Source organism: Xiphophorus hellerii, chromosome 3 (assembly GCF_003331165.1).
Source record: "Xiphophorus hellerii strain 12219 chromosome 3, Xiphophorus_hellerii-4.1, whole genome shotgun sequence".
Classification (NCBI taxonomy): Eukaryota; Metazoa; Chordata; class Actinopteri; order Cyprinodontiformes; family Poeciliidae; genus Xiphophorus; species Xiphophorus hellerii.
In genome coordinates this window covers 22,971,086-22,996,154 of record NC_045674.1, presented here as the reverse complement: position 1 = coordinate 22,996,154, position 25,069 = coordinate 22,971,086, and the positions used below count along the sequence as shown (strand labels likewise).

The window sequence follows — 25,069 nt, the reverse complement described above, 5'->3', positions numbered from 1 at the left end:
ATTGTTTTAGGAGAAAACAACAGTAACCTTCAAAAAATAAAGAATATAGAATATATAATTTTGAAAAGAAACCAAGTGAAAACTCTCAATCATTTCTTTTTATGTAGTATTTTTACCTGTTGTCTTGGGCATTGCAGAAGCACAAAAGAGTTAGGAAAGACTACAATAAAAAGTCAGGAAGTTCATTTAAAATTATTCATGATTTCAAATGAATAAATGTCAAATGATAACTTTAACAAAGGACATTATTACATATTAGTAGCACACATTTATAAACTACTTGTTTAAGGTTTGTATTTTCGCAACTAGTACTGACAAACGAGTGATTTAGACTGAACTGTAATGCTTTCATATACAGTACATAGTTTTTGCATAAGATTTTGAAACTATGCATTTTCTGTTTGGGATTTTTTAAATATTGTTTTGCAGCCTGGTTGTTATTTTTTCAGTGTTATGTAACATTTTCATCAATGTCTGCAAAATCTCACGATGCCGATTTGTTTGGTTTCTTGGAACAGATTGATCGTATGGAACAATTCTTTGTGGCAAGTGGTCTTCCACACCTCATGTTTTATTATCAGGACACTGAACTCGCAGAAGGAGGTACCATGAAAAAAAAGAACACTCAGTGAATCAAAACTGACTAAATATCTTCAATGCAATTATTTTTGTTACTAGTGATAATATAGAAAATGGTCCAGCAGTAACATAGACTGATGACTAATTCCTTATCTCAGCAGCTGCAACCTCTCCACCCACCCAGATTGATTCCCACCAGCCTGGTCACATAAGGAAAGTGTTTGTAACTGATGGAAGGGATGTGGCATTGACCGGAGTTTGCGTCTTCTTCACAAAAGCAAACACTTTGAAAGCAATAACCTCCGAGAACATACACAGAGTGAGTCAGAGTTTTGATAAAAGCATAGACCTTTTTTTAATAGAAATAAATAATGTTTTCAGATTAAAATACAACTTTGGCCTTGACTCTGAGAGTAAGACGTGAGAAATTTTACACATTAACTGTCTTGTGAATTAGCCCTAAAATAAAACCCGGTAGTAAGTAAATTACGCATATTTTTTACCTGTTCTGAACAAATAAATTCTGGGGCAACAGAAAAGAAACTGAACTTCAACATCTATTTCAGTCGGAATATAGTGCTAAAAGGTATTTGACTAAATCTAACAAAACATTTTTTTTAAAATGTTAAATGTCTGAATGAAGCTTGAAGGATAAATGGTGCCCATGAATGCTTCTTTTGTCTAAAGATAAGTGGGACAGCAGGGGTGTTCATCAATAACACTGTGATATCACAGGTTGTTTTGTTCATTGATTGTAGCTGCCCACATGCTTCCTGCAGGAAAGTTAATCACCTCTGCTGGTAAAAGACTATGTTTGCTACAGGTTATAGCAAAAGGAGGAGAAAGAATGATACACCATGTAGATTTGTTTCACAGATTGTGAACAGATGGACTTTTATTTATATATTGAATAGAACTAATTTCTGTTTTTGTCATATAACAGACATGAATGAGTGGCACTTTTCATTCTTAAAATGCTTTCTTTCAAAGGCAAAAATAAACCATACACATTGTTTATATTTTTGTAACTGAGGTGAAGTGAACATCTTTTTTGTATTTTAAATGTAAAAAAGTTTCTGTTTCTGTTTAAATGTTAGCAATAAAATGCAGAGGGTCGACCAGACCCACAAACAGTGTCTAAGTAACCAAAGTACGAACAGTTTACAATATCTCCTGAGACTCATGAGGAAAGCGAGTGAAATTCCCTGTGATTGTCATTGATGTTCACTCTCCAGTACGGTAGGTGGCGGTAAACATCTTAAGTTGGTTTGCCAACCACCAATAAAACACTTAAGAAGAAGTAGAGCGTGAATACAGGTGTCCTAATGGACCTTACCAGAGGGGCCGCTTTTCATTGGCTGATGTCCATTCTACGTGGTCACGTGCGTGGCCGTCTCACAAACACACTTAGCTTCCCGTTAGCTAAGTACAGCATAATGGCAGAACTGATACAACTTCTACACCTTGAAGCCTGTCTGCTACACAGTCTTACGTTAGCTAAACAGATCAATATGCAATGTGTACTGCATCTGACATACAATAAAGATTTTATTTTAGCAGAAAAGGCTTTGGACTAAACTGTTACTCGTGTTAGCCACGCTAGCACCAAGTACAGCTAGTCAATCAACCGTCGCTGTGTTCAGGGAAGCGCTGATGAATAATCGAGAAATCAATATCAAGCCTGGAAACTTGATATGGTAACGGACTGAATGTTATGTTTTTAACGTAATCTTTGCTGGTCTTGCGGGGAGCAGGCGGTTGCCACGGTAACAGGTGTGCTTAAACTACAACGAGAGAGAGAGTAAAAAGGTATGAGTGGTTTTGAGTTGATCACCTGTTCAGGTTATTTTACCTTTGTTTACTTTTGCTGTGGCGCATTACAGCCGCTGTAGTTTCTAAACGTTGGACTAATTACCTCGTTCGTTTGTGAGTATACGTCATTCACAACAAACATCAAATAGAACAAATATATTTCATAAAATTTTAACAAACAAATGGCTTCTACCGCGATAATTATGTGAAATTAAATGAATTATATCCCAACTTCAGAAGATTTGCCTTTACCTTTACAGAGCTCTTTGGTTCCTCCTATCAGTCTGTAGCTTCTCATATTGACGTCATCAAACCAAATTTCAGATCTACCATAACTGACTGACACCTGCTGGCCTCAGGTTTGCAACCAGCTTGTGACTGAGAAACCAGTAACCTCCTCCCAGATGATGACATGAACTTGTTAGTTCCTCTGACCATTATAGTAGCTGATATATTGTGAAAATCCGGTAGAAATTATGCTCTAATGGAGTCATGTTTACATAGAAAAAACTCGCTGCTAGGCTGTGTTTGTGAGACTTGCGGTCACGTGGGTCGGTTGTGGGCGGAGCTTGGTAAGGTCATGGCAACTACCACATTTATTCGTCTGCACTAAGGTAACTGGTAGTAAACTTCCCATTTATTGACATAATTACACTTATTGATAGTTAAATCAAAGATCAGCAAGTGGAGGTAGTTATATTTGATTTTATATGTAATTCCAACGGTAGCTCTGTGGCAGCATGAAAACATATGCTGCAGTAATTTCGGTATTTACATGTAAGCCCCTTTTTATGCTTATTACAGGAGAATTTTTCTGATTTTGGCTTTGGAGAAAATCCAAATAATAAGATGAAATACTATGATTTTTCATTTATGTAATCAGTGCACATATTTCTGGATTTGCAGGATGTGAACTTCAATATGTTGGATACAACAGAAGTTGGACTATTAAAAAGTGTGGAGCAGTTGCTTTCAGACATTTTTATTCCCACACTGAGGAAAATAAACCATGGCTGGGGTGATCTGGCTAGTCCCCAGGCCCAGGGTGTAAAACAAGAGTTCATATCTTCACTTGAAAGCTTTGTATCTGTTCTGGCGGGTGCACAGGAGAGTCTACAAGAAAAGGTACGTAACAGACACCACTTTATAAATAAATTAGATAGCATGTAACAGCCATCTAAATTCAAATCACATTAATACCAATTATTGTAATCCTATGAACACAAGAGATATTTAACATTTAAAATAAAGGGTAAAGAATATTAAAGCTAGCTTTGACATTTATTTGAAGTTCATGTTCTTTCTGTTGAACATCTGTACTGTAAGCAGAAAAAAATGGATATGCATGCAGAGACTTGCATCCAGATTCAAGTAGCTTAAAGACACAGAGAGGGGAAAAAAATGTTTTGTTTTCCCACCAGGTTACCTTGAAGGAGTGTGACACGTTTGACTTGCGGGTGTTGAAATCCCCAGCAGATTACATGGCAGCAGCCAACAGCGCAGAAACCACTGAAAAACTAGAAGCCTGTATGAAAGTTTGGATCAAGCAGATAGAACAGGTGAGAAAATATTCTCCAAGGCATCACCATTTATATTTCATGTGGAAACTAGCTTCAGTCTTGTTGGCTTTTCTGTTCTGCCGAGCTGCTTAAGGACAGGATTTGAGCGGTGATTCATTTTCTATCTGCTTGAATTGTCTATGACAAAGCAGAATGCGTCAACAATATAGTAAAAATATAACTTGATCTATAAAGAAAAAGTTAAAACTGGACAAGTAAATGCTGTTGTTAAAGTTTATCAGTAGAGGTAGCCCAATACATATAAACTGCCTAATAAACTGCACCAATGTTTTGACATTTTTTAAAAATAATGGCTCCTGGCATTATGTAACCACTCAGCTAATAACCACAGACTCTTTTTTTGTGCAAGTTAGAGAAAAACTGTGAACTTTATGCATGGAATAAATTAAATATCCTTAGATTTACTGTGAAGTCTTTGAAGGCACAGCGTTGACCTTTCAATCTGCAATTTATGTTAGGCTCAGGGAACATAAATACAGCAATACCTAATCATATTTAGAGTTAGAAAGTTAGCAGCCTAGAATATCAGCTAGGGGCTGATTCAATTTTTAAACATCAGTCTCTGTAGCGACAATATATGTCTACTGTGTAATCACTATGTGTACATTTCATAGTTTGGACAAAACAGTCTGTCCAAAATGTCCTGCAACTTAACTCCACTATGTCCAGATAAATATGTTCTTGCTTTGTAAGAATTAATTACACACGGTATAAATTAAGTTTCAAATACAGCATATAGGTGCCATGAACTGTTGTGGTGGAAGCAGTGAGGGAGACGCAGCAGACCCAGATGAGATGAATGATGGAAGTTTAATGATGAAAATATACTTAAATAAGTCCAAAAGTCCACAAAACCTGGCAGCACAGCAGAGCGGAAGGCTAGGGCTCAACACTGGTAGCAACAGGCTACATTTATGGACCAAACACATTGACAAGGACCCGACAGAAACGCTAAGACACAGGTGACATTAAATACACGTGAGGGTAATCACAGAAACGAGACACACCTGGGAAACAATCAAGGGGAAGACAGGACAACACGAAGACTCAGGGACACAGAAAACTCTAAATAAATGCACAGAAAAACACAGATCCTGACAATAGGTCTGTTCTCCAGGTTCTCGCAGAGAGTAACCAGCTCCGTAAGGAGGCTGACGACCTTGGGCCTCGTGCTGAACTGGATCACTGGAAGAAACGAATGGCTCGCTTCAACTATCTTTTGGACCAGCTCAAAACCCCGGAAGTCAGTGCTGTACTGGGTGTTCTCTTACTGGCCAAATCCAAACTCATTAAGGTCAGAAATGACACTCATTCATGACTGGAACATGCACCACATGTCGAAAAGATGTTTTATTTTGCTGTCTAAGTGAACTTTAATTTTATTCTTCTAAACTTTTTTATGTAAATTTACATTGAATAACGTAATACAGCAATGCATTAAGCGCAAGAAGCATATTTTTCTTTTCTTTAGTCATGGAGGGAACTAGACGTACGGATTACTGAAGCAGCTAATGAGGCCAAAGACAACGTGAAGTATCTCTACAGCTTAGAGAAGTTTTGTGATCCACTCTACAACAGTGACCCTGTAAGTAAAAAAAAATAAACAAAGTTAACATGTATTATGTTTCTATGTATGAAAAATGAACCAAACATTCCTAAAAATTGTTAGGATTTTACAAAAAGAAAATATTTGTCCTTTCAGGTATCAATGGTGGATGCTATCCCTGGTTTGATCAATGCCATCAAGATGATTCACACCATTTCTCGCTACTATAACACATCTGAAAAAATAACATCACTCTTTGTTAAGGTACTGTAAATACGGTGGTTACTTTGTTCTAATCCAAATTCGGACACTTGTGATATAGCTTTTAATGTCTCTAAATGCAATCAACTCAAAGGAAAGATGCATAGCAGTAGATAGGTGGAATATATCAGCAAAGTGATGTGAATGTTTTAAAATCTGTACACATGATAAAATTCTCAAACAGACTGAAAATAGTTGACAAAACCTCTTGTACTTCCAGGTCACAAATCAGATGATCACTTCTTGCAAAGCCTACATCACTAATAATGGTTCCAATTCGATATGGGACCAACCTCAACAAGAGGTTACTGATAAAATCAAAGCTGCAATTCATCTAAATCAGGTATTGGATATTCCTTACTGAAATAACTTTTTTTTTTTGATTCATCAGGTTTTTTGCTATGTATTTGTCCTCTATTATGATTTCTTAGATGTGGTATCAATTACTTTAGTTATGTCTTCGAACAAACAGTCCTAGTATTACGGTTCAGCTGGGTTGCAACTGATGCAACCCAGCTGCATCAGTTGGATGAGGATGAGTTTGCTTTGTTTCAAACTGTGTTGCACAGGAGTACCAGCGGTGTTTTCATAAAACGAAGAAGGAGCTGGAGCAATCTCCATCTCAGAGAAAGTTCGACATCAGTGAGATGTACATCTTTGGGAAGTTTGACACATTCCAGCGACGTCTAAACAAAATCCTCAAAGTGTTTGACACCATCTCCACCTACTCTGCACTTCAGGACTCCAAGATTGAAGGACTTGAAACAATAGCCACCAGATTTCAAGTAGGTGTACAGTATTTCCAATTTAAAATTTGAAGTTCTTTTCATGGTGCAGAATTGAATTCCATAAAATGTTGACATTATTTCTGCTAGCTGAACCTCTGCAGTAGTGGTTTTCACTTTCTTGTGGGTGAAAGATAATTAATCAGAATCTGCTTTAATGGTCAAGATTGTGAGTATGAAGAAGGAATTTGACTTTGGTTTTAAATGCTCACAGCTTACATGCATTAGATATACATACAGTATATGAGCTTTATAGAAATTGTACATGTACCGTATGTGTTTACATGAAAATAACATAAATTTAGCAATTACTTTAAATATATTTCAGAAACAGAAAAAAATAATGTGGCATTATAAAATGCGGGTTTTCATTGACATATACTAAGAGTTTTCTTTGGTGAAACATAAAAAATGTGTTTTGTATGTAGAAAATTGCATAGTATCCAGGGTTCCCCTCAGGGTGTTATAAGCCTGGCAGCCCACCATGCTTAGCATTGCTTATTTATTTATTTATTTATTTATTTATTTATTTATTTATTTTTAATGTTTGCATTTTTTAAGACTTTATAGTTGGTGTTCAGATATTAATCTTCCAATAACATAATTATCAAGTGATATTTTTAAATTTCCTGTCAACTTTAAATATTTTTAAACTAAAAAACATGACGGGCTGCTGGATGAATGACTGCTGAGCGCCCAACCACCAGGCTTAGCAAGTTTTCTGGGGGAAACTTTGCTATCATACTATTGAGGTAGTTTAATTAGCAATAAACCATTTAAAGAGGCCTTTCATCATAGTTCTCTGTTCTTATAATGTGTATTACATTTTTATCTTTTCATATTTTAATAGAACCAATTGCTTATCATGGGCCTTTTAAACTGATTTTTGTTTACCTTTTTATTTTTCCTTTTCACCTCACTCTGGAAATTCAGCTTTGTTTCATTATAGTGGTTATAGTACTGGAATCAAAGAACATTTCATCTAAAATTTTGCCACAGTCAAAACATTTGTTATCCAAACAGTGTCTTCATTACTTTACTAAATTATGCACAATCAGTGCAGCTCATTTAAAAGAACTAAATCTGACTGCAAAAACTCTATTATAGTGATAGATTTATCCCCTAGTTTGCAAAACTAAATTGTATTGCCTTTTGCCCTTGGTCATAAAATGATACTGGAATTAAATGACCATGCAAAATTAGAATGTATATTAATGTGAGCTGTACTGTTTGTTTTTTTGTTTTTCTTTGCTTCCTTGGATGTACAGTCTGCCGAAATGCAGGCAAAATGGGAGGTAATGTTTCATCATGGTCTTTACCACTTAGCAATGCATGATCTATTTTTATTTTTGTAGTTTGCAACTTGCAGTTGTAGATCTAATATCTACCAAATATTTCAGTGCATTTTTTAAATGACAATAATAACTGCATGGAACATTGACATTGGTAATTTTTTAAAAAATTTGTTCCCTTTTTTCCTTATTTTTATCTTAACTGTCCATTGCTGTTTACTCTGATACATTAGAGAATAAAATTGCTTTTTTGGACTATATATTTTCTTCTATACTGTTTCAAAGTACTCATGAGTATGAGTATATGATTAGTCTCATGTATGAGACTACTCAGTGGAATACAATGTTTTCAATCAATCAATCAAATTTTATTTGTTTAGCACATTTCAGCAGCAAGGCATTTCAAAGTGCTTTACATCATTACAAACACAATGCAAGATAGAATCAACAATCAAAACAAAGCATTAAGTCAAGTTCCATCAATAAATTTGTAATTAATTACATTTCAAATGCAGTTCTAAACAGGTGGGTTTTTAGTCGAGATTTAAAAGAAGTCAGTGTTTCAGCTGTTTTACAGTTTTCTGGAAGTTTGTTCCAAATTTGTGGTGCATAGATGCTGAAAGCTGCTTCTCCTCGTTTGGTTCTGGTTCTGGGGATGCAGAGCAGACCAGAACCGGAAGGCCTGAGAGATCTGGAAAGGTTGATACAACAACAGCAGATCTTTAATGTATTGTGGTGCTAAGCCGTTCAGTGATTTATAAACTAACAACAGTATTTTAAAGTCTATTCTTTGAGCTACAGGGAGCCAGTGGAGGGACTTTAAAACTGGTGTTATGTGCTCTATCCTCCTGGTTTTAGTGAGAACGCGAGCAGCAGCATTCTGGATCCGCTGCGGCTGTTTAATTGATTTGTTGGACAGACCTGTGAAGACGCTGTTGCAATAACAGATTATGACAGATTTGTGATACATAGCTTAGCCAACAGTTCTTAGCACGTCTGCTTATGTGTAATTAAGCATTAGTGGTAACAGTTCACAAGAGACAGGCATTTACAGTAATCTGACCAGTTTAGGGAATAGAAAAGTTTGATCTCAACATGTATGAGTTTTGTGATTTACCGTTGAGGTTGCTGTATCTTGAAAACCATGTAAGTTTCACTTATGACTTTGTGTCGGCCACTACGTAAAATCCCAGCACATTGAACACATAAAATACATCAAAGAGGTTGTAACATGACAAAATGTGAAAAAGTTAAAAAATACTTTTGTAATGCATTGTATAATTGTGCTGTCTTGTAAGGTGTGATGTTTTAATTGATATTTAAAGGTATTTTCCTCTCACCACCTGCTTACTAACACATTTGTAAAGAGTTCAAATTTAGAATGTAGCATATTTTAAGTGATGAAAGTTTGTTTTGACACCTAACAAACTGTCAATCTGAAAACATGCTTGATACGCAACTTACACCCTCAACTGATTTTGATTTTATGTTCGTGTCTGACAGGCTATAGTGTTGAATATGAAAAAGAAGAATTACAGTTTTCTAGACCACAGAAAAACTGACTTTGATGTTGATTTTGAGGAATTCTGCAAAAGCACTTCTGAGCTCCATGTAAGTTATTTGCAAAGTCATCAAATTATATATTCTGGTCTAAACCGATTTATCTATAGGTGAATAGCATTTTCCATGTGTGCATGAAGAATCTGAAAGAAATGCAGGGGATGTACTGTAAGAATAAACTATTGGTTTCTTTTTGAAGACAAGCCAGCCTGGGTAGATTTGGTTTTATATATTATTTTTACATTTAGGTGAAATGGAAAAAGACACATATTGTGTGTTGGTTTTTTTTTTGTTTTCTTTTCTACTTTTAAGACATATTTGCAATCAAGTATAGACTTGTCCATTGATTGGAGTCTTGCTAGGAAATTATATATTAATTATTGAAAATATTGGCCTCTCTGCTCGGAGATATTGTTTTAGACTGCAATCAGTGGATTTCAGAGTTGATTAACACTTTGTGACAGACTCTTCTCCCTGTTCAATAATCATTGCTGCTTTATGTGTTTGTTTTTCCAGAACCAGCTGAAGAGTTTCATGGATAGTACATTTGAAAAAATTCTAAATACAGAAAGAGCTTTAAATGTGCTGGAAAAATTTGAAAGGTGACTTCCGCTCACATTATTTATTTTACTGCTTAGTTTTTAGGGCTGATTAAATGCAACTGCCTCTACGCTTTTGTAATACTGAAACAGACTGGGCATTCCTGATCTTGGAATTAATGAAAAGTACCAGCACATCTTGCAGAACTACGGTCGGGACCTTGAAATGGTTTCCAATGTCTATGCAGAGCAAAAATCGGACCCTCCTATTGCTAGGAACATGCCACCAGTGGCGGCTCGGATCATGTGGGTTCGTCAGCTGTACAGTCGAATTCGAGCTCCCATGGATCTCTTTGAAAAGGTTTTACACAACTTATTTAAAATTTATTTATGACAGATTTTGATTATTTTTATATGTTTTTTTTTTTTTTTTTACATTTACAGAGGTTTTTATTTATTTATATTTATTATTATTATTCTCTTCCTGGTTAGCGTGAAGGTGTTCTTGCCACATCAGAGGCCAAGAAGATTATCAGGAACTTTAACAGGGTAGCAGGGATCCTGTTGGAGTATGAAATTATGTACCATCACAGCTGGATGAAAAAGGTGCAATAAATTGACAATAAGAAAATAGTATTTATTATTTGAAATGGTAATAATACTATTACCATAGTATTATGGTAAAATTGTAACTGCTATTACAATTTTTGACAGACAAAAATATCTTCATAAACATGTTTTTCCACTTGTTTTTTTCTGACAACACACGGAAATCGCCTACAGATGGAATATGCAAGGGCTGGCCTAAAGGCCTCTCTCTTGGTCAGGTCTTCAGTGACAGGACAGCTGTATGTGAACTTTGACCCAGAAATACTTACGCAGATCAGGGAGACTGACTGCATGAAGCGGATGAACCTGGAAATTCCTCCCTTTGGTGTTTTGTTGCAGCAGAAACAGGATATACTCAAGAAACACTATGATAAATTACAGGTGAATATTCCACACAGAAGCATTTATCTTAAAAGACCCAGAACTTATAGAGGACATATTAGGAACAACATTAAAATGTCTTACTTTTCAACTTTTTAAAAACTTTTTTATATATACTTTAAAACATATATATATTGGAAAATTGAGGACACTGCAGAAAAATAATCACAGAAAACCATTAATTTCATATCCACTGGTAGATTTTCAATTTCGAAATTTTAATATTGTTTGTTTTACTGTGCCAAGAATATAAAAAGGTATTTTTTTTTCCACAGCTAATGATGAGTGAAAACACTAGAGTGCGAGCCAAGATTCAACCTGTATTTGAACAACTGGCCATGCCACATGTTGCTAAGGTGAGATGTTTAATTGACAGTAAGCTTAATAGTGTAAAATAATTTCAGTGGTTATCATGCATTTCGACCTGTAAACGCCCATGTCTCAGTGCTTATCCAGACTTAGAAAACCAAACTCCAGACTTTTCCTGAACTTAGATAAATAGTTATTTTGGATAACACTGAATTTGTCAGCCTGTTTGATATTCAGGCCCATTAAACCAATGTTAGTTTTACAGAAACTAATACCAATCAGAGTAGCAGAAGAAAGGCTGATTAGAGCTGTTGTGTAAACATTTTGTTGGCCAATTATGAATTTCTTGTGGAGGTAATACATAGAAATTTCTTTCTGCAATCAGAAGCAAAGCAGGAAATTTGCATCTTAAACTGTCGCGTTTTGATCTGTGTAAATAGATTATGGCTTTCTAATTTTTATAGCTCAACCTTCAGTTTTGTGACACATTTGTATTTAAATAATTACTGTAACCAGGTTCCAGCTGTGCATTTCAACACATGCATATAACATGAATTATAACACAGTTTTCCTTTTATTAATTTGATTTTGGGAAAAAAGAAATATTTAGAAAAAAAAGGTCTATGCCATTAAGTACTGTTTACCAGAGGAAGTACATTTTCTTAATCTATTTCCAGTAGATCAAAAATAATTTTCACCTTTTTCTGGGACAAGTCATTGACACATTGTGGTATTGTTTTTGAAATGAAATGAATTAATCCACAGTTTGGTTAATTTTTTAAAATAAATAGGATTTGCCTTTTATTTCATAGGTGGATGAGACTATTCAGCCAGGTTTGACCTTCCTCAGCTGGACATCTCTGAGCATAGACAAGTATCTAAGCCGCATTGACAAAGCACTGGGTAAGCAAAAATTAAATAGAAAGTCCAGCCAGATCGATGCCTCATTTGCTGACACATAAGACATCTTGCAAGTCAGCACTGGCAGCATATTGTAAAATTTAAATTAATTGACTTTTTGTGTACACACAAGCAACTTAAATATACTGTATACAGTATATTCTCCTGTTGTCTGTTTTCAGCTGTTTTATCTTTGCTATAACCCCAGTCCTCCCAAATTGTGGTCTTTGATTCATATACTTCTTTTTGATTCTTCTTCATCCCCAGCTGATTTGGAGCTATTAATAGACAGAGTGAATGACTTGGTGGAGTTTAGAATAGATGCTGTACTGCAGGAGATGAGTGTATCCACATTGTGTGTTCTGCCAGAAGACCAACCTATCACCTGTGAAGAATTTGTAAAGACCACCAGGGTAAATAGACATGAATGAATGACATTTCTGTCACAAATTGTTTGTTTTTGCACAGTGAACCTGCCACGTAGGTTTTGTAGCTCACTTGTGTTAAAATTGTAAAGATTTATGGAGTTTTCTAAAGCAAACTATTGAAGAGCCCCATGACTCGCACATCTATAGAACCGTTTTTCGTCTCAGACTTTTACTTTTATTTTCCTGTGTGCATGTAGGACTTGTGCATAAAACAAGCTCAGAAGCTACACCTTAAGAGCACACTTGTGGAAGAGGCTACCAATGAACTGATCAACATGCTGATGGAGTTTGACCACGGTCAGAAGGAGGAGGTGAAGGGCGAGGTGAAGGTCGTGGAAGAAAACTCTGGTGAGAACAAGACCAAGCATCACTTTGAACCTGAACTGATGTTGTTCCTGTTCTGCAGTAAAGTGATAGAAAAGGCCTAACCTTGAAGTGTTGAACACAACTGGATCAGAAAGCTGTTTCCTGCAACTGCAGTTGATGTTCACTGTATATGTGTTGTTTAGGTGAAGATGAACACGCCCCCGAAAGCCATCTCTTCTCCAGAAACACTTTGCTTCCTCATGCTACTTCAGGTCCTTCCTCTCCTTTAGTGAAGAGGAGGAAGAAGAAAGATTTGATGAAAGTAATGGAAGAGGAAGCACAGGAACTTCTTTCTTACTTCAACCACCGAAATGTGGAGGCTTTGCTCAAAGTGATATGCAATACCTTGGAGATGCTGCGCAAGCGCATACAAACCTCATCACTTGGGCATTTCTTGGGTGGGTCTACTCAAATAAATAGTCTTTACTTTAAAGAGGAAATCACGGAAAATACAGGATTTAAACAGACACAACATCAGTATATTAGAGGAGATTTATTTGGCTGGTTTCAAAGAAATCTACTGTAAAAAAGGTTTTAGTATTTTAAAACAAAGACAAAATAATTATGGAGTTAAAATGTTGAAAATTTACCATGTTGCGTTAGCAGCTGGTGCTGTCATCATTAATAAAACTGCCTTTTTATATTCTTGCTGGAAGTTGAAAGATTTTTGAATGGCCCAGCAGGTGACTACATTCAAAAGAGTGTTTGTGAAGGGAATTACAGATTAGGGTGATTGTATGGAGACCTTCCTGGCGAAACATGCAAAGATCTAGCGACCAGTTATAAAGTTTAGTTGCTTCATTGACAAAGTTTTTTCCTTTGAAATTTGAGAAGTGTCAATTCATTTCTGGTATGCCATTTTTAAACAAAAGGTAAGCCCCTGCCCCCCAAAAACCAAAAACACTTTTTTCCAAAGCGGGTACTACTTTTACATTCGTAATCTTTTGATCTTTTGTGATCAAAGAATGTATTGTTTCCTTTCAGAAAAGCTTCTTGGTTGACTGGGAGCAATTTTTCATTTGTATGCCAGCGGTATGAATAATAACCTTGACTGTTCCATACATAATGAGTTCTTGTTTTCATTCTCATCCTATAATTGCTATTACCAAAGGTTATTTGTTTTTGCTTTCCCCACACATAAATATATACAAACCAAACGAAGCCTCCCCCACACTTAGACTATTTTTCAAACACACATTTCCATATGTGTGTTTATAGCCAAATATCACATCTAATATTTTCATATTTTTGAAACCTTTTAGAAATTTGAAATGAGCTTTGCACTGATAAAAAACGAATCTCAATGTAATGTTTCCCTATTCTCTCCCTGGTAGGTGAAAGTGCTGCACTGAGCCATGGGAAACACAGTGGTCAGCAGGCAATCTTCAGAGCCAATGTGACCCTCTCTATACCGAACATTGTCATGGTTCCAGGTTTGGAGGAGGTCCAGCAGGCGTTAAACAGGGCTGTTGAATGTGTGGTCAGTGTGAGCAAAGGAGTAGGTCAGTGGAGCAAAGAAAGAATCTCTAAGGTATGTTAACGTTAAAGTGACCATGACTGTGATCATGTAGAACAACTATAAACTGTTCATGTATTTTTCGTAGCTCACAATGTTCTAGCCTGGTAAGCCAAAAAATCCCTGCAATATTTCCTTTTATTTAAATTTCACTTTATAGAAAAAAATGAATGAGAGACGGATGGCGGCTCTTAAACAAGACAGCTCTGAGAGTGAATCAGATGATGAAGCAACGACACACAGGAGTGTGACTGGTATGAAGGAGACTTCTGCTCACCCAACTGACCTTCACCTATTCAGCCTTTCAGTGATTCATTCTGACATTTATTCATCTTATCAAGCTTACGATGTGCATCGTTTTCTTATTTCACAGTTTAGTAGAGCAAATCATTTGATTGACTAGACAGAGATGTGTTGATGTAAGTGACACAATCCATCAAAAATGACTTTTCAAAATGTTGATAACTCCACCTCAAATACACCAGACTCAGTAGAATTAGTAGAATAAAACTTATTGTAACATGTTTACGTACGTCTACGTTTCCTCACAGATGTATTCACGCATATGTCCTCTTTAATAATGAATAAGATAATATATTTTTCAGATGGCACCAGCTCAGAGATTTCAGCATCTGTGATTCAAGCTATTCCATTCCAAGCAAGAAATTATTACAAGAGTGTATCTGAGAACAAGGAGATAGTTAAGTTGGTGTCTGTTCTCAGCAGCTCAATCACCTCAACTAAGAAGGTAGATGGTCTTCATTATTTATCCTTATAGAAAACGATCTCAATTATTTTCAATAAAGCATTTTTAAGCATTTAAAAGGCAAATGCATAGACTAGACATTTGCCAAAATGAAGTTCAATTTTTCATTAAAGTCAGTGTTATGTATATACAGGTTTATAACACTTTTTTTTCAAATCAGTATTTAATGCTGCTTGGTAGTATTGTGATAAAAAAAATAACTTGCTTGTTTTGGATGTTGTATCAGTTTTTCTAGAAAGAGACTCTTACGCTGAGCAAACCAAATGAGCAACGTGATAAATATTGACAGGAACTCTTGTTGCCCTTGTATTTAGTTGTTATTACATGTTTGATTTTATTTTGCAGGAAGTAGAAGCTGCTCTTGATCGTTTTGCCAGTTATCACCACATCTGGAGAAAAGATCGTGAAGACACTTTGCAAAAGTATTTTTCCATGAGAGAATAATCTTTAATTAATGTTCTGTTAGAAATATTGAAACAGAAATTTCTTGTTTTTTTATCAGATTTATCCAGGGAAGCCCTTTCCTATCAGATTTTGAGAGCCAGATAATTTTTTATCAGGATCTCGAACTCAAAATAAACTCTGAACCAGAGTACATCACTATTGGAGCCTTAGCTTTATTCACAGGTGAGATCAAGTTATCATCTGTATAAGCCTAAATAAAAACAACTTTAAATTGAGCTCTAGTTGCTCACTCTGTTTTTTTTTCAAGCATTCCTGAAGATGTCCCTCACAGCTGAGACTAAGAACTGGATGGTGGACTATGGGCTGTATTGTGACAGGAAATATCGCGCAGACATGGAGCAGATCTTTGCTTTTGTTGATGAAGCAGGAAAGAAACTGAATCGGCAGATCAAAGACCTAGACGACATTCGCATCGCAATGGCTGCACTCAAAGAAATTAGAGAGCATCAGATAAATATTGATTTTCAAGTTGGACCGATCGAGGTAAGCCATACACCTTTTTAACATGATCATTTCTGACTCTGTGGAAAGGCACTTCATTAGAAAACAGTCGGAGACAAAAGCTTAAAATGTAGATTCCAAATATGAATGAAAATTATTCAAATGTGGTCAATATTGAGTTTGGGTTGTTCTTTGGTTTTGTTTTCTCACATTTATTTATGTTTTTAACTTTTAGTTCTGGGTTGACCATACAGTAATAACAATATTCAGCAAGATAATCAAGAGCTGTACAAATAGATACACTGATTTATACTAAATAATGTTTTATTTGTAAGGAATGTGTCACTGTGACAGCATTCATAAACTGCTTTAGTTAAAACTATTCCCCTTGTTTACTCTCCTCACAGGAGTCCTATGCTATGCTTCATAAATATGGTCTGTCAGTTGCCAAGGAGGAGGTTGATAAGGTGGATACGCTGCGTTATACCTGGGAAAAGCTCTTGTCCCGAACAACTGAGGTGCAAAACGAATTGGTTGCCTTGCAACCACACTTCCGAGAAGAACTTGTCAGCAATGTGGAGACCTTTCAGGAGGACTGCCAACACTTCTATAAGGAATATGAGAAGGTAAAAAAATTACTGTTGTTCTCAATGATTCAGGTTGTCCTTTAAAACTACCATAAATTGTGAGGGCTTGCTTGATTACACCGCTGCTACTCAAATATTGGAGCAATGACCCAATAATAATGATGCTATTGAAGAGTAACTCTCCCAGGTGCTTAAAACTAAAAGTGAAACTGAGGGGCATGGCCTACTTGCTGATTAATTTGGCTAATAACTGTGTGACTAATTGAGTCACTCAGAGCATTGACCATTTTTTATTATAGTTAGTTCAGGGAAAAAAGATTAAACTGTGACATCACATCAAAAGTCACATACTCCATCTTGATGCAGTTGAACACTGAATATCGCATATTTTATCCCAACACAAAAAATCTATTCAAATCAGGAACTGATGAGAAGTGCCAGGATTTGATGTTTCTAAAAATCAAATTGATTTTCTTAACTTTTCAACAAATGTTTTTTGTTGGGGTTCAGCTTGTTGCTCATTACGAAACTAAACTAAGCTTTTTTTTTTCTCTCTCTCTCTCTAGGATGGGCCAATGGTAGAGGGTTTGGCTCCTCAGGATGCCAGTGACAGACTGATCATGTTCCAGGTTTGTTTTTACTGTTTGGGTGTAAATTACATAGTAGATGTGTCAGAATTATTTTGAAATGGAGGGCAGTTTTTGATATAGTTACTGACAATTCTATATCAAATTCTAAAAAACAAAGATGGTGTTTACACAAATGCTTTTTTTTATTGACCATTAATGACATAAATATGGTTACTTTTTATTGTGTGCATGCAAACATATTTGGAAACTTGTGTTTTTTAATTCAAAAATAAAATTGAGCCAAATCATTCCCGGTGAATTAATTTTATACAATATTACATTAAGATGCTAGACAGTTGCACAATTGATTGTGTTGCTGTTTTTCATTTTTAGAATCGATTTGACAATCTATTCCGGAAGTACATAACTTTTACTGGAGGAGAGGAGCTCTTTGGACTTCCAGTTACACCACACCCTCAGCTGCTGGAGATCAAGAAACAGCTGGTCCTGCTACAGAAGCTGTATGGCCTTTACAACAATGTCATTGAAACAGTCAATGGATACTATGACATCCTTTGGGCTGACATCAACATCGAGAGGATTAATAATGAGCTGCTAGACTTTCAGACAAGGTTAAACTTTTTTTTGTTTGTCTTTGAACCTAAATAAAACTTCACAATAATCTGTTGCACTACAAGTAAAACATACACTTTAAGATAATGCTTCTCTACTGAGCCTGAAACTTTGCTGCCTATATTGTGGATGGGTTGATTGTAAAGCGACTTTGCAAAAACCAACCTGTTGCATTCTTTGCTATAAGTTCTCAAAAACATTTTGAGCTTATTTACGTGTGTATTTTATTTGTGTGTGGCTATTTTATTATCATGTTTTATTTTAAGCATAAGGCATATTGAACTTTAATAACAATATCATTTATTCATTTATAGTTTAATACCTACTAAAACTGTGATGGCAATTAAAATTGATAAATATTTTGTAATCTTGCAATCAATTTTGTATTTTGTCATGACATGAACAAAATGAGTCACAACAGATGTTAACGGCATCTGTAATTTGCTTAAACAGATGCCGCAAGCTTCCTCGTGGCCTGAAGGAGTGGCAGGCGTTCTTGGATCTGAAGAAAACTATCGATGACTTCAGCGAGTGCTGCCCCCTGCTGGAGCTCATGACTAACAAAGCCATGATGACACGCCACTGGAAGAGAATCACAGAAGTTAGTCAAAAATGGAGCACCAAGTTTTTCTACAAATGTTTCTTTCAAATATAGATTGATCAAACACGCATTGTTTGGCTGAAATTAATTGTTTTGTTTTTATCTCCCAGGTCACTGGCCATACATTTGAGGTTGAATCTGAGACATTTAGGCTACGTAACATTATGGAGGCTCCTCTGCTGAAGTTTAAGGAAGAAATTGAGGTAAGCTGAAGTTTACTTTTTATGTAAAGGAAACTTAGAGAGTATTCAAAAAATAAATAAACAAAAACCCAAAGTACTCATTCAGTAACCTTTTGCATCAATCAATAAATTTATATTTGATTGGTTTTGCTTCTAAGACATTTTAACTTCTGAAAAGAGTTAGCCTAACTGTTCGGTATAATGTTGTCATTATTGAATCTGTTCCTTTATGTCCTTTGCCACAAAGGGCTTTTATTGAGTAATTAAAATAATCTGAAGACTGCATTTTGAATTTGCTCAGGCTGTCTTGACTGACAGGTGTTTGGTTATTTGAAAATTGTAAGTAACAAGAAAGCAGCAACTAAAACATCCAATATTTTACTTATTGCTGTGAAAGAAAGTAACAATGAAGATGCTCCTTCTGTTAACAGTAATGATAATTTATCACTAAATGTGTTTTAGTAGCATGATAATACATCAACATAAACCCAATTTGATGCATATTTACATGTCTTTTCAAATTAAAAATCTGGGTAGAGATTTTTACTTTAACCACATGCACTGTATCCTGTGTTTTGATTAATGATTCATTCACATTTATGTCATAATATCTATCTTGGCATTCCATTCGAAGGATATCTGCATCAGTGCCGTTAAAGAGCGAGATATTGAGCAGAAACTGAAGCAAGTGATTGCTGAGTGGGACAACAAGACATTTACGTTTGCCAACTTCAAGACGAGAGGCGAGCTGCTTCTGAGAGGAGACAGCACATCAGAAATTATTGCCAGCATGGAGGACAGCTTGATGATTTTGGGGTCTCTTATGAGCAATCGGTATGTCACTCATACTTCTCATATGTTGTTACTGTGAATACTTAGGGGAGTTAAATACAATTTTGTAAGAATTTTCTGGCTCCAAAAGTTGAAGAAATGTAAGAGGATTTTGGTGTGACCTTAAAAGCCACCACTATTACACTGCATGGTTTTTATGCAAATTCAATTTCTCCCACAGGTACAACACCCCATTTAAGCCCCAGATCCAGAAGTGGGTTCAGAACCTTTCTAACACCACTGATATTATCGAACACTGGATGACAGTCCAGAATTTATGGATCTATCTGGAGGCTGTGTTTGTAGGTGGAGACATTGCTAAACAGCTGCCTAAGGTAAAAAATATTGTTTCCAGTTGATAGTTCCAACTATTTAATAATACAGAGTAACTAAATGTACCTTTATTTGTTTTGTCAAATGTACAGTACATTTACGCTCTTTTTCTTTTATATTTCATTCTCTTTAATAGATTTAATGCAGTTCATTTCTATTCCCTACTCATAATAAAAATGTCGTCTCAAGACACTGCAAAAAAATATTTCAATTCAGTCACACATACTTTTCAACTGATCCTAGTTATCAAACATTACAGTAAGCTCCGCTAATGATATTGAAATTAATTGTTTTAGGAAGCAAAGCGTTTCTCAAACATTGATAAGTCTTGGGTGAAGATCATGATGCGCACTCATGAAATGCCCAATGTTGTACAATCCTGTGTGGGAGATGAGACAATGGGCCAGCTGCTTCCTCACCTGCTGGAACAGCTGGAGATCTGTCAGAAGTCACTTACAGGGTGAGCCCAATTTACTCAACTAATATGGATGCTGGTTTGGGAGGCAAATGTTTCAAAACATCTGAAGGTGCAAGAGAGTGGTTAAAAAATGGAGGTGATTTTATTAACTGGATTGTTGTTACAGTTATTTGGAGAAGAAGCGACTGCTTTTTCCGCGTTTTTTCTTCGTCTCTGACCCTGCCTTACTGGAGATTCTGGGCCAAGCCTCTGACTCTCACACTATCCAGGCTCATCTTCTCAATGTCTTTGACAACATCAAAACTGTATGCTTCCATGACAAGGTGATTTAAATGGTTTCATAATGGCACCATGTATGAATGTTTTGTTTTATTATACTCTCTCTAGCAGACAACTGTTACACAACACTGTCGTAGTTTATATAACAGATACGTCGCTTTGCAGTCGGACTGGAGGAACAAAAACTTTGGAGTCTTATAGCACTAAAGTGATGTGGGTACTACTTGACAGAGCAAATTTTTTACATCAGTCGTGGTGACAAAGTGTTCCTCTGTGTGGTGTCCCACAGGGCTCAATTCTAGGTGCCTTTCCTGAAAAATAACCCTGGTTTAAACTTTTCTGTATCTTTACACCTGCCCTGTTCAGCGTGTTCCTCAGTCTTCTTAGTGTTCACATAGATTCTTTACAGTTTAGTAATGATGTGACCTCTGAAGGTTATTGGTCACACTGGATAGTGCTGCTCTGTCACATAAATCCTCAAAAAAATAAAGGCTTTTATACAGAAAAAAATGCAGAAAAAAGAGGCATACATGCTTTTGTATGCATAGTGTTAAGAAAACAACTACATTCTTCATAACTAACTCAAGTAGTACAACAGCTTGTGTAATGCATGCACAAATTCTATAGAAATTGATTATATAGAATAAAGAGAAATTGTGCATTAAAACAAGTTGTGTCTTTATTAAATGTAATTTATCTGTCTCAGATATATGACCGGATTCTTGCTGTATCATCGCGTGAGGGGGAAACTGTGGAGCTGGAGCGTCCTGTCATGGCTGAAGGGAATGTTGAAGTGTGGCTGAATGCTCTGCTGAAAGAATCCCAGTGGTCATTGCACCTGGTGATCCGACAGGCTGCCCTGGCCATCCAGGACTCTGGCTTCCAGCTTATTGAATTCTTAAATTCTTTCCCTGCTCAAGTAAGTTAAAACACTATAATTTTTAGATAAATGCTGAACCCCAAAATCACACCCTAGAACCTTACATTTATATAAAATATATAAAACGTAACAACATCAAGGTGATTTTTTTTTCTTTTTAACTGTGCTTGTATTTCTTTAACAATATAATATTCTTGGTGCAGGTGGGCTTGCTTGGTATCCAGATGATATGGACAAGAGATGCGGAGGAGGCTCTTACCAATGCCCGATATGATCGCCGTATTATGTCAAAAACCAACCAGCTTTTCTTGGATTTGCTCAACACACTAATCGACATGACCACAAGAGATCTGGAAGCTGTAGAGAGGACCAAATATGAGACCCTGATAACTATTCATGTTCACCAGAGGGACATATTTGATGATCTGGTGAGTAATAATTGATTTATAAAAGCAAAGTCAACTCAGTTCATTCACAGGGCAGACGATAAAGTACACTCAACTGTGTGTGTAATTAGAACAGATTGCTGAAGACATCCACAACTTTTCAGAACTGACTTGAACATTGTCTATTCGGACTCCTAATGGCTCTGTTGGCAGTCTACCAAATGTAACTGTAAAAGAGAAAGGTTTCTGTCAAGATACCTCAAAGCATTATTAATTGCTCTTGGTAATGGTAAAACACATAAAAAGGACAGCCTTTCTATTATTACTGACGACATGTTAAATTACTGCAGTTTTACAAGATATGATGGATTTTTTTTTTTTTACTAAGAATTCCTTTTATTACTTTTATTGATTGAAACTAATTTATGTATTCCTGTTGTCTGTCTCACTTAAATTCTATTCATTCAATTCATTTAAAGAATACTTCATTTATTGCAAAGGGAGATGTTGTCATAACTCATATTCCAAGTAGCATCAAAGAGCTGATGTGGATGGTGACGGTATAATGACCAATCACTTTCCAGGCAGCACAGATGATGTTCTTTAATCTGGTCGAATAAAGATTATAAATAAATTATTCTGTACAACTGTTGCCTCTCATCTACCTCTGATTTACTTTCACACAACTTTGCCCTGAATCTTTTTATTTTTATCATTTATTTCTCAAAAGGCTGTCTCAGGCGTCCTGCCTTTCCTCCAGTCTCGCATCACATTACCTTAAGCCTGAAGGTCTAAAACAGTTTTTTTGTGACTTTTTCACCATCATTTCATGTCTGATCACTTTGTCTTTTTGTCGTTTCCCTTACCCTCACAGTGCCGGTTGCATGTAAAAAGCCCCACTGACTTTGAGTGGCTGAAGCAGTGTCGTTTCTACTTCAATGAGGATTCAGACAAGATGATCATCAACATCACCGATGTATGCTTTGTTTACCAGAATGAGTTCCTGGGTTGTACAGAAAGGCTTGTCATTACACCTTTGACTGACAGGTAAAAGTACACCAATGGAATGACACACACAAATATATTAAGAGATATGATATGCAGCCAAAACTATTAAAAATTCAAACCAAAGTCATCAGATAGTTGGACGCAAGCAAAATATCTATTTTTATCCATATACTGTCAGTCGATAGCAGACATCAAATGTCACGTTTGACGGGTGAATGACAGCACAACCCAGAAAAACAATTACTGAGAGAAAAGTTAAAGAAAAGAATAAAGACAGAAACTCGTGGCTAACTCAGAAAATCAACCTTCTACCATGTTACTAGGGGGTAACCAGACGACAAGAAAGCATTTGAGGGAGACAAAGGAATGTGGACAATTAGAAGAGATATGCTCCAACTACATGCTCCAACCTTGTGGGAGGGTATTGGAGAGGTGCTGTTTGATTGAAGGGGATTGTTCAAAGTATTAACAGAAGATGTACCATCACTTGTGTCACCAGTGAGTTTTGATTAAAATATACAGATATTTCCTCCACTGAATAACTGTTTTCAAATTAAAGGTTAGAGTTTTCTATAATTTTCATTGAGAGATTATTCCACTCCAATAAGTTATTAATTTATCTGGAGTTTTTTTTTTACAATGTTTGCACCCTGTCTTTGTCCAGGGTGCAAACATATTTGTATAGCATATGCCAGCCAATCAGTGACGTTGACAGAAATTTAAACATTTGACCTTTGGTGTGGTGCTAAAAGCACTTATCATTTTGGACAGATCAGGGGAAAAGAAACAAACTACCAAGATGTTTCAAGAGTGATGTAATATTTGCAACCATTTAAACATTTTAAATGTTGAACCATTTAAAAATTAGAAAATCGGGGAAATGAATTAGAGGGTACTGTTGGGCATTCTTTGACTGTGATCACCACCCCTGTCACTGACAGACAAGGTGACTGACAGAGAGAGAGAGGAAAGCAATTAGACATAGCAGGGGAGCCAGTAATGCACCAACAAGCACTACACTAACTACCAAAAGCACAGCGGGAGAGAAGACAGTCAGAGAGAAATGTAAGGAGAAGCAGAAAGAAACATGAGACAAGACAATGAGACAAAGATGTGAAAGGACAGCAGCATAGAGGGAACTACAAGCAGACATCTAACAGTAGCTCTCCAAAGAAGTGACATTAGGGCCTCCTGGCTGGAAGCACCAAAGCAGCTCTGATGCTTTTCTTTCTTCTGGTACTTTATTTTATTGGCTTGGCCAGTATCTTATTCATTTCCCCCATTAGTGTTCTGCTCTGATGTTTTCCTCATTGTGACAGCCACTGTTTATTTTTTTAACATCTCCCTGTTCTTGATTTTCCCTTCAACTCTTTCAGTTTATAAAGATAAATTTATAATTGGAGAAAACAGGTTTGGATAAGAAAACAATAAAACAAAACCTGTTTTATGCATTTGTACAAAATATATTTCTAGATATCATTTGTAGTCCATTGTAATTATCTTTTGGCAAATGTTTGACATTTAGCATTCCTGTGGAGGATCATTATTTGAGTGATTTTAACCAAAGTGAAGAGAAAAAAAAGTGTTTAAGTATACATTATCTTTTAATCATAAAAGCTTCCTTTACCGATAAAATTAATACTTGTATATTTGTGTTTGCCTATTTTTGCTCAGATGTTACATCACCTTAGCTCAGGCTCTTGGTATGAGCATGGGTGGAGCTCCTGCTGGTCCTGCAGGCACAGGTAAGACTGAAACAACAGCATGGTTACAGACATGGCACTGTGATAAACACAAAGATCTAGCCTGAAGAAAGTGTTATCAGTGAAGAAGGTCCTTGATTATTCTTAAGGAAGGTTTAGTAAAATATGAAGAAATAGAAAAAAGTAACCAACCTCTTGTGATAATTTATAGTTTCAGATTTTCTTTAGCTTGCAAAAAATGTCAGATTTTACCCATTTCAGAGCCATGCAAGGTACCAACCCTATAAAATACCTAAATGTGGAGCTGCAACAGGTTAAAAAGCAAAACGCATCTAATCTGTGAACCACTTAAAAAAAGATACACACAGACATACGTATACAAACATACGTATGTATTTCTATTCTATTCATTGTATTATTGCGATGGACTAGTGACCTGTCCCGGGTATACCTCGCCTCCCTCCCAATGGACATGGACACCAGCCCCTCTTCCTCTGTGAAGACCTCAGCGGTTATTTGGAGTA

The 25,069-nt window shown here is 36.1% G+C and overlaps 1 protein-coding gene across 1 annotated transcript in view; it reads left to right on the top strand.

The window, feature by feature from the left end:
* The window catches only part of dnah5 (dynein, axonemal, heavy chain 5), an 88,880-nt gene that overhangs the window by 9,929 nt on the left and 53,882 nt on the right, over positions 1-25,069 (top strand). Inside the window, exons 3-40 of the mRNA XM_032558388.1 lie at positions 519-603; positions 738-898; positions 3,298-3,516; positions 3,813-3,950; positions 5,089-5,265; positions 5,443-5,556; positions 5,674-5,781; positions 5,999-6,121; positions 6,348-6,563; positions 9,359-9,466; positions 9,932-10,017; positions 10,108-10,315; positions 10,447-10,560; positions 10,738-10,944; positions 11,220-11,300; positions 12,066-12,156; positions 12,421-12,566; positions 12,779-12,929; positions 13,091-13,345; positions 14,282-14,478; positions 14,624-14,717; positions 15,069-15,211; positions 15,575-15,651; positions 15,732-15,856; positions 15,942-16,177; positions 16,543-16,761; positions 17,289-17,351; positions 17,685-17,923; positions 18,378-18,525; positions 18,636-18,728; positions 19,342-19,541; positions 19,720-19,873; positions 20,168-20,331; positions 20,456-20,612; positions 21,275-21,487; positions 21,652-21,876; positions 22,709-22,881; positions 24,517-24,587. Of these exons, the coding sequence (XP_032414279.1) occupies positions 519-603; positions 738-898; positions 3,298-3,516; positions 3,813-3,950; positions 5,089-5,265; positions 5,443-5,556; positions 5,674-5,781; positions 5,999-6,121; positions 6,348-6,563; positions 9,359-9,466; positions 9,932-10,017; positions 10,108-10,315; positions 10,447-10,560; positions 10,738-10,944; positions 11,220-11,300; positions 12,066-12,156; positions 12,421-12,566; positions 12,779-12,929; positions 13,091-13,345; positions 14,282-14,478; positions 14,624-14,717; positions 15,069-15,211; positions 15,575-15,651; positions 15,732-15,856; positions 15,942-16,177; positions 16,543-16,761; positions 17,289-17,351; positions 17,685-17,923; positions 18,378-18,525; positions 18,636-18,728; positions 19,342-19,541; positions 19,720-19,873; positions 20,168-20,331; positions 20,456-20,612; positions 21,275-21,487; positions 21,652-21,876; positions 22,709-22,881; positions 24,517-24,587 (5,779 nt within the window). The remainder of the gene's footprint in view (positions 1-518; positions 604-737; positions 899-3,297; positions 3,517-3,812; positions 3,951-5,088; positions 5,266-5,442; positions 5,557-5,673; positions 5,782-5,998; positions 6,122-6,347; positions 6,564-9,358; positions 9,467-9,931; positions 10,018-10,107; positions 10,316-10,446; positions 10,561-10,737; positions 10,945-11,219; positions 11,301-12,065; positions 12,157-12,420; positions 12,567-12,778; positions 12,930-13,090; positions 13,346-14,281; positions 14,479-14,623; positions 14,718-15,068; positions 15,212-15,574; positions 15,652-15,731; positions 15,857-15,941; positions 16,178-16,542; positions 16,762-17,288; positions 17,352-17,684; positions 17,924-18,377; positions 18,526-18,635; positions 18,729-19,341; positions 19,542-19,719; positions 19,874-20,167; positions 20,332-20,455; positions 20,613-21,274; positions 21,488-21,651; positions 21,877-22,708; positions 22,882-24,516; positions 24,588-25,069) is intronic.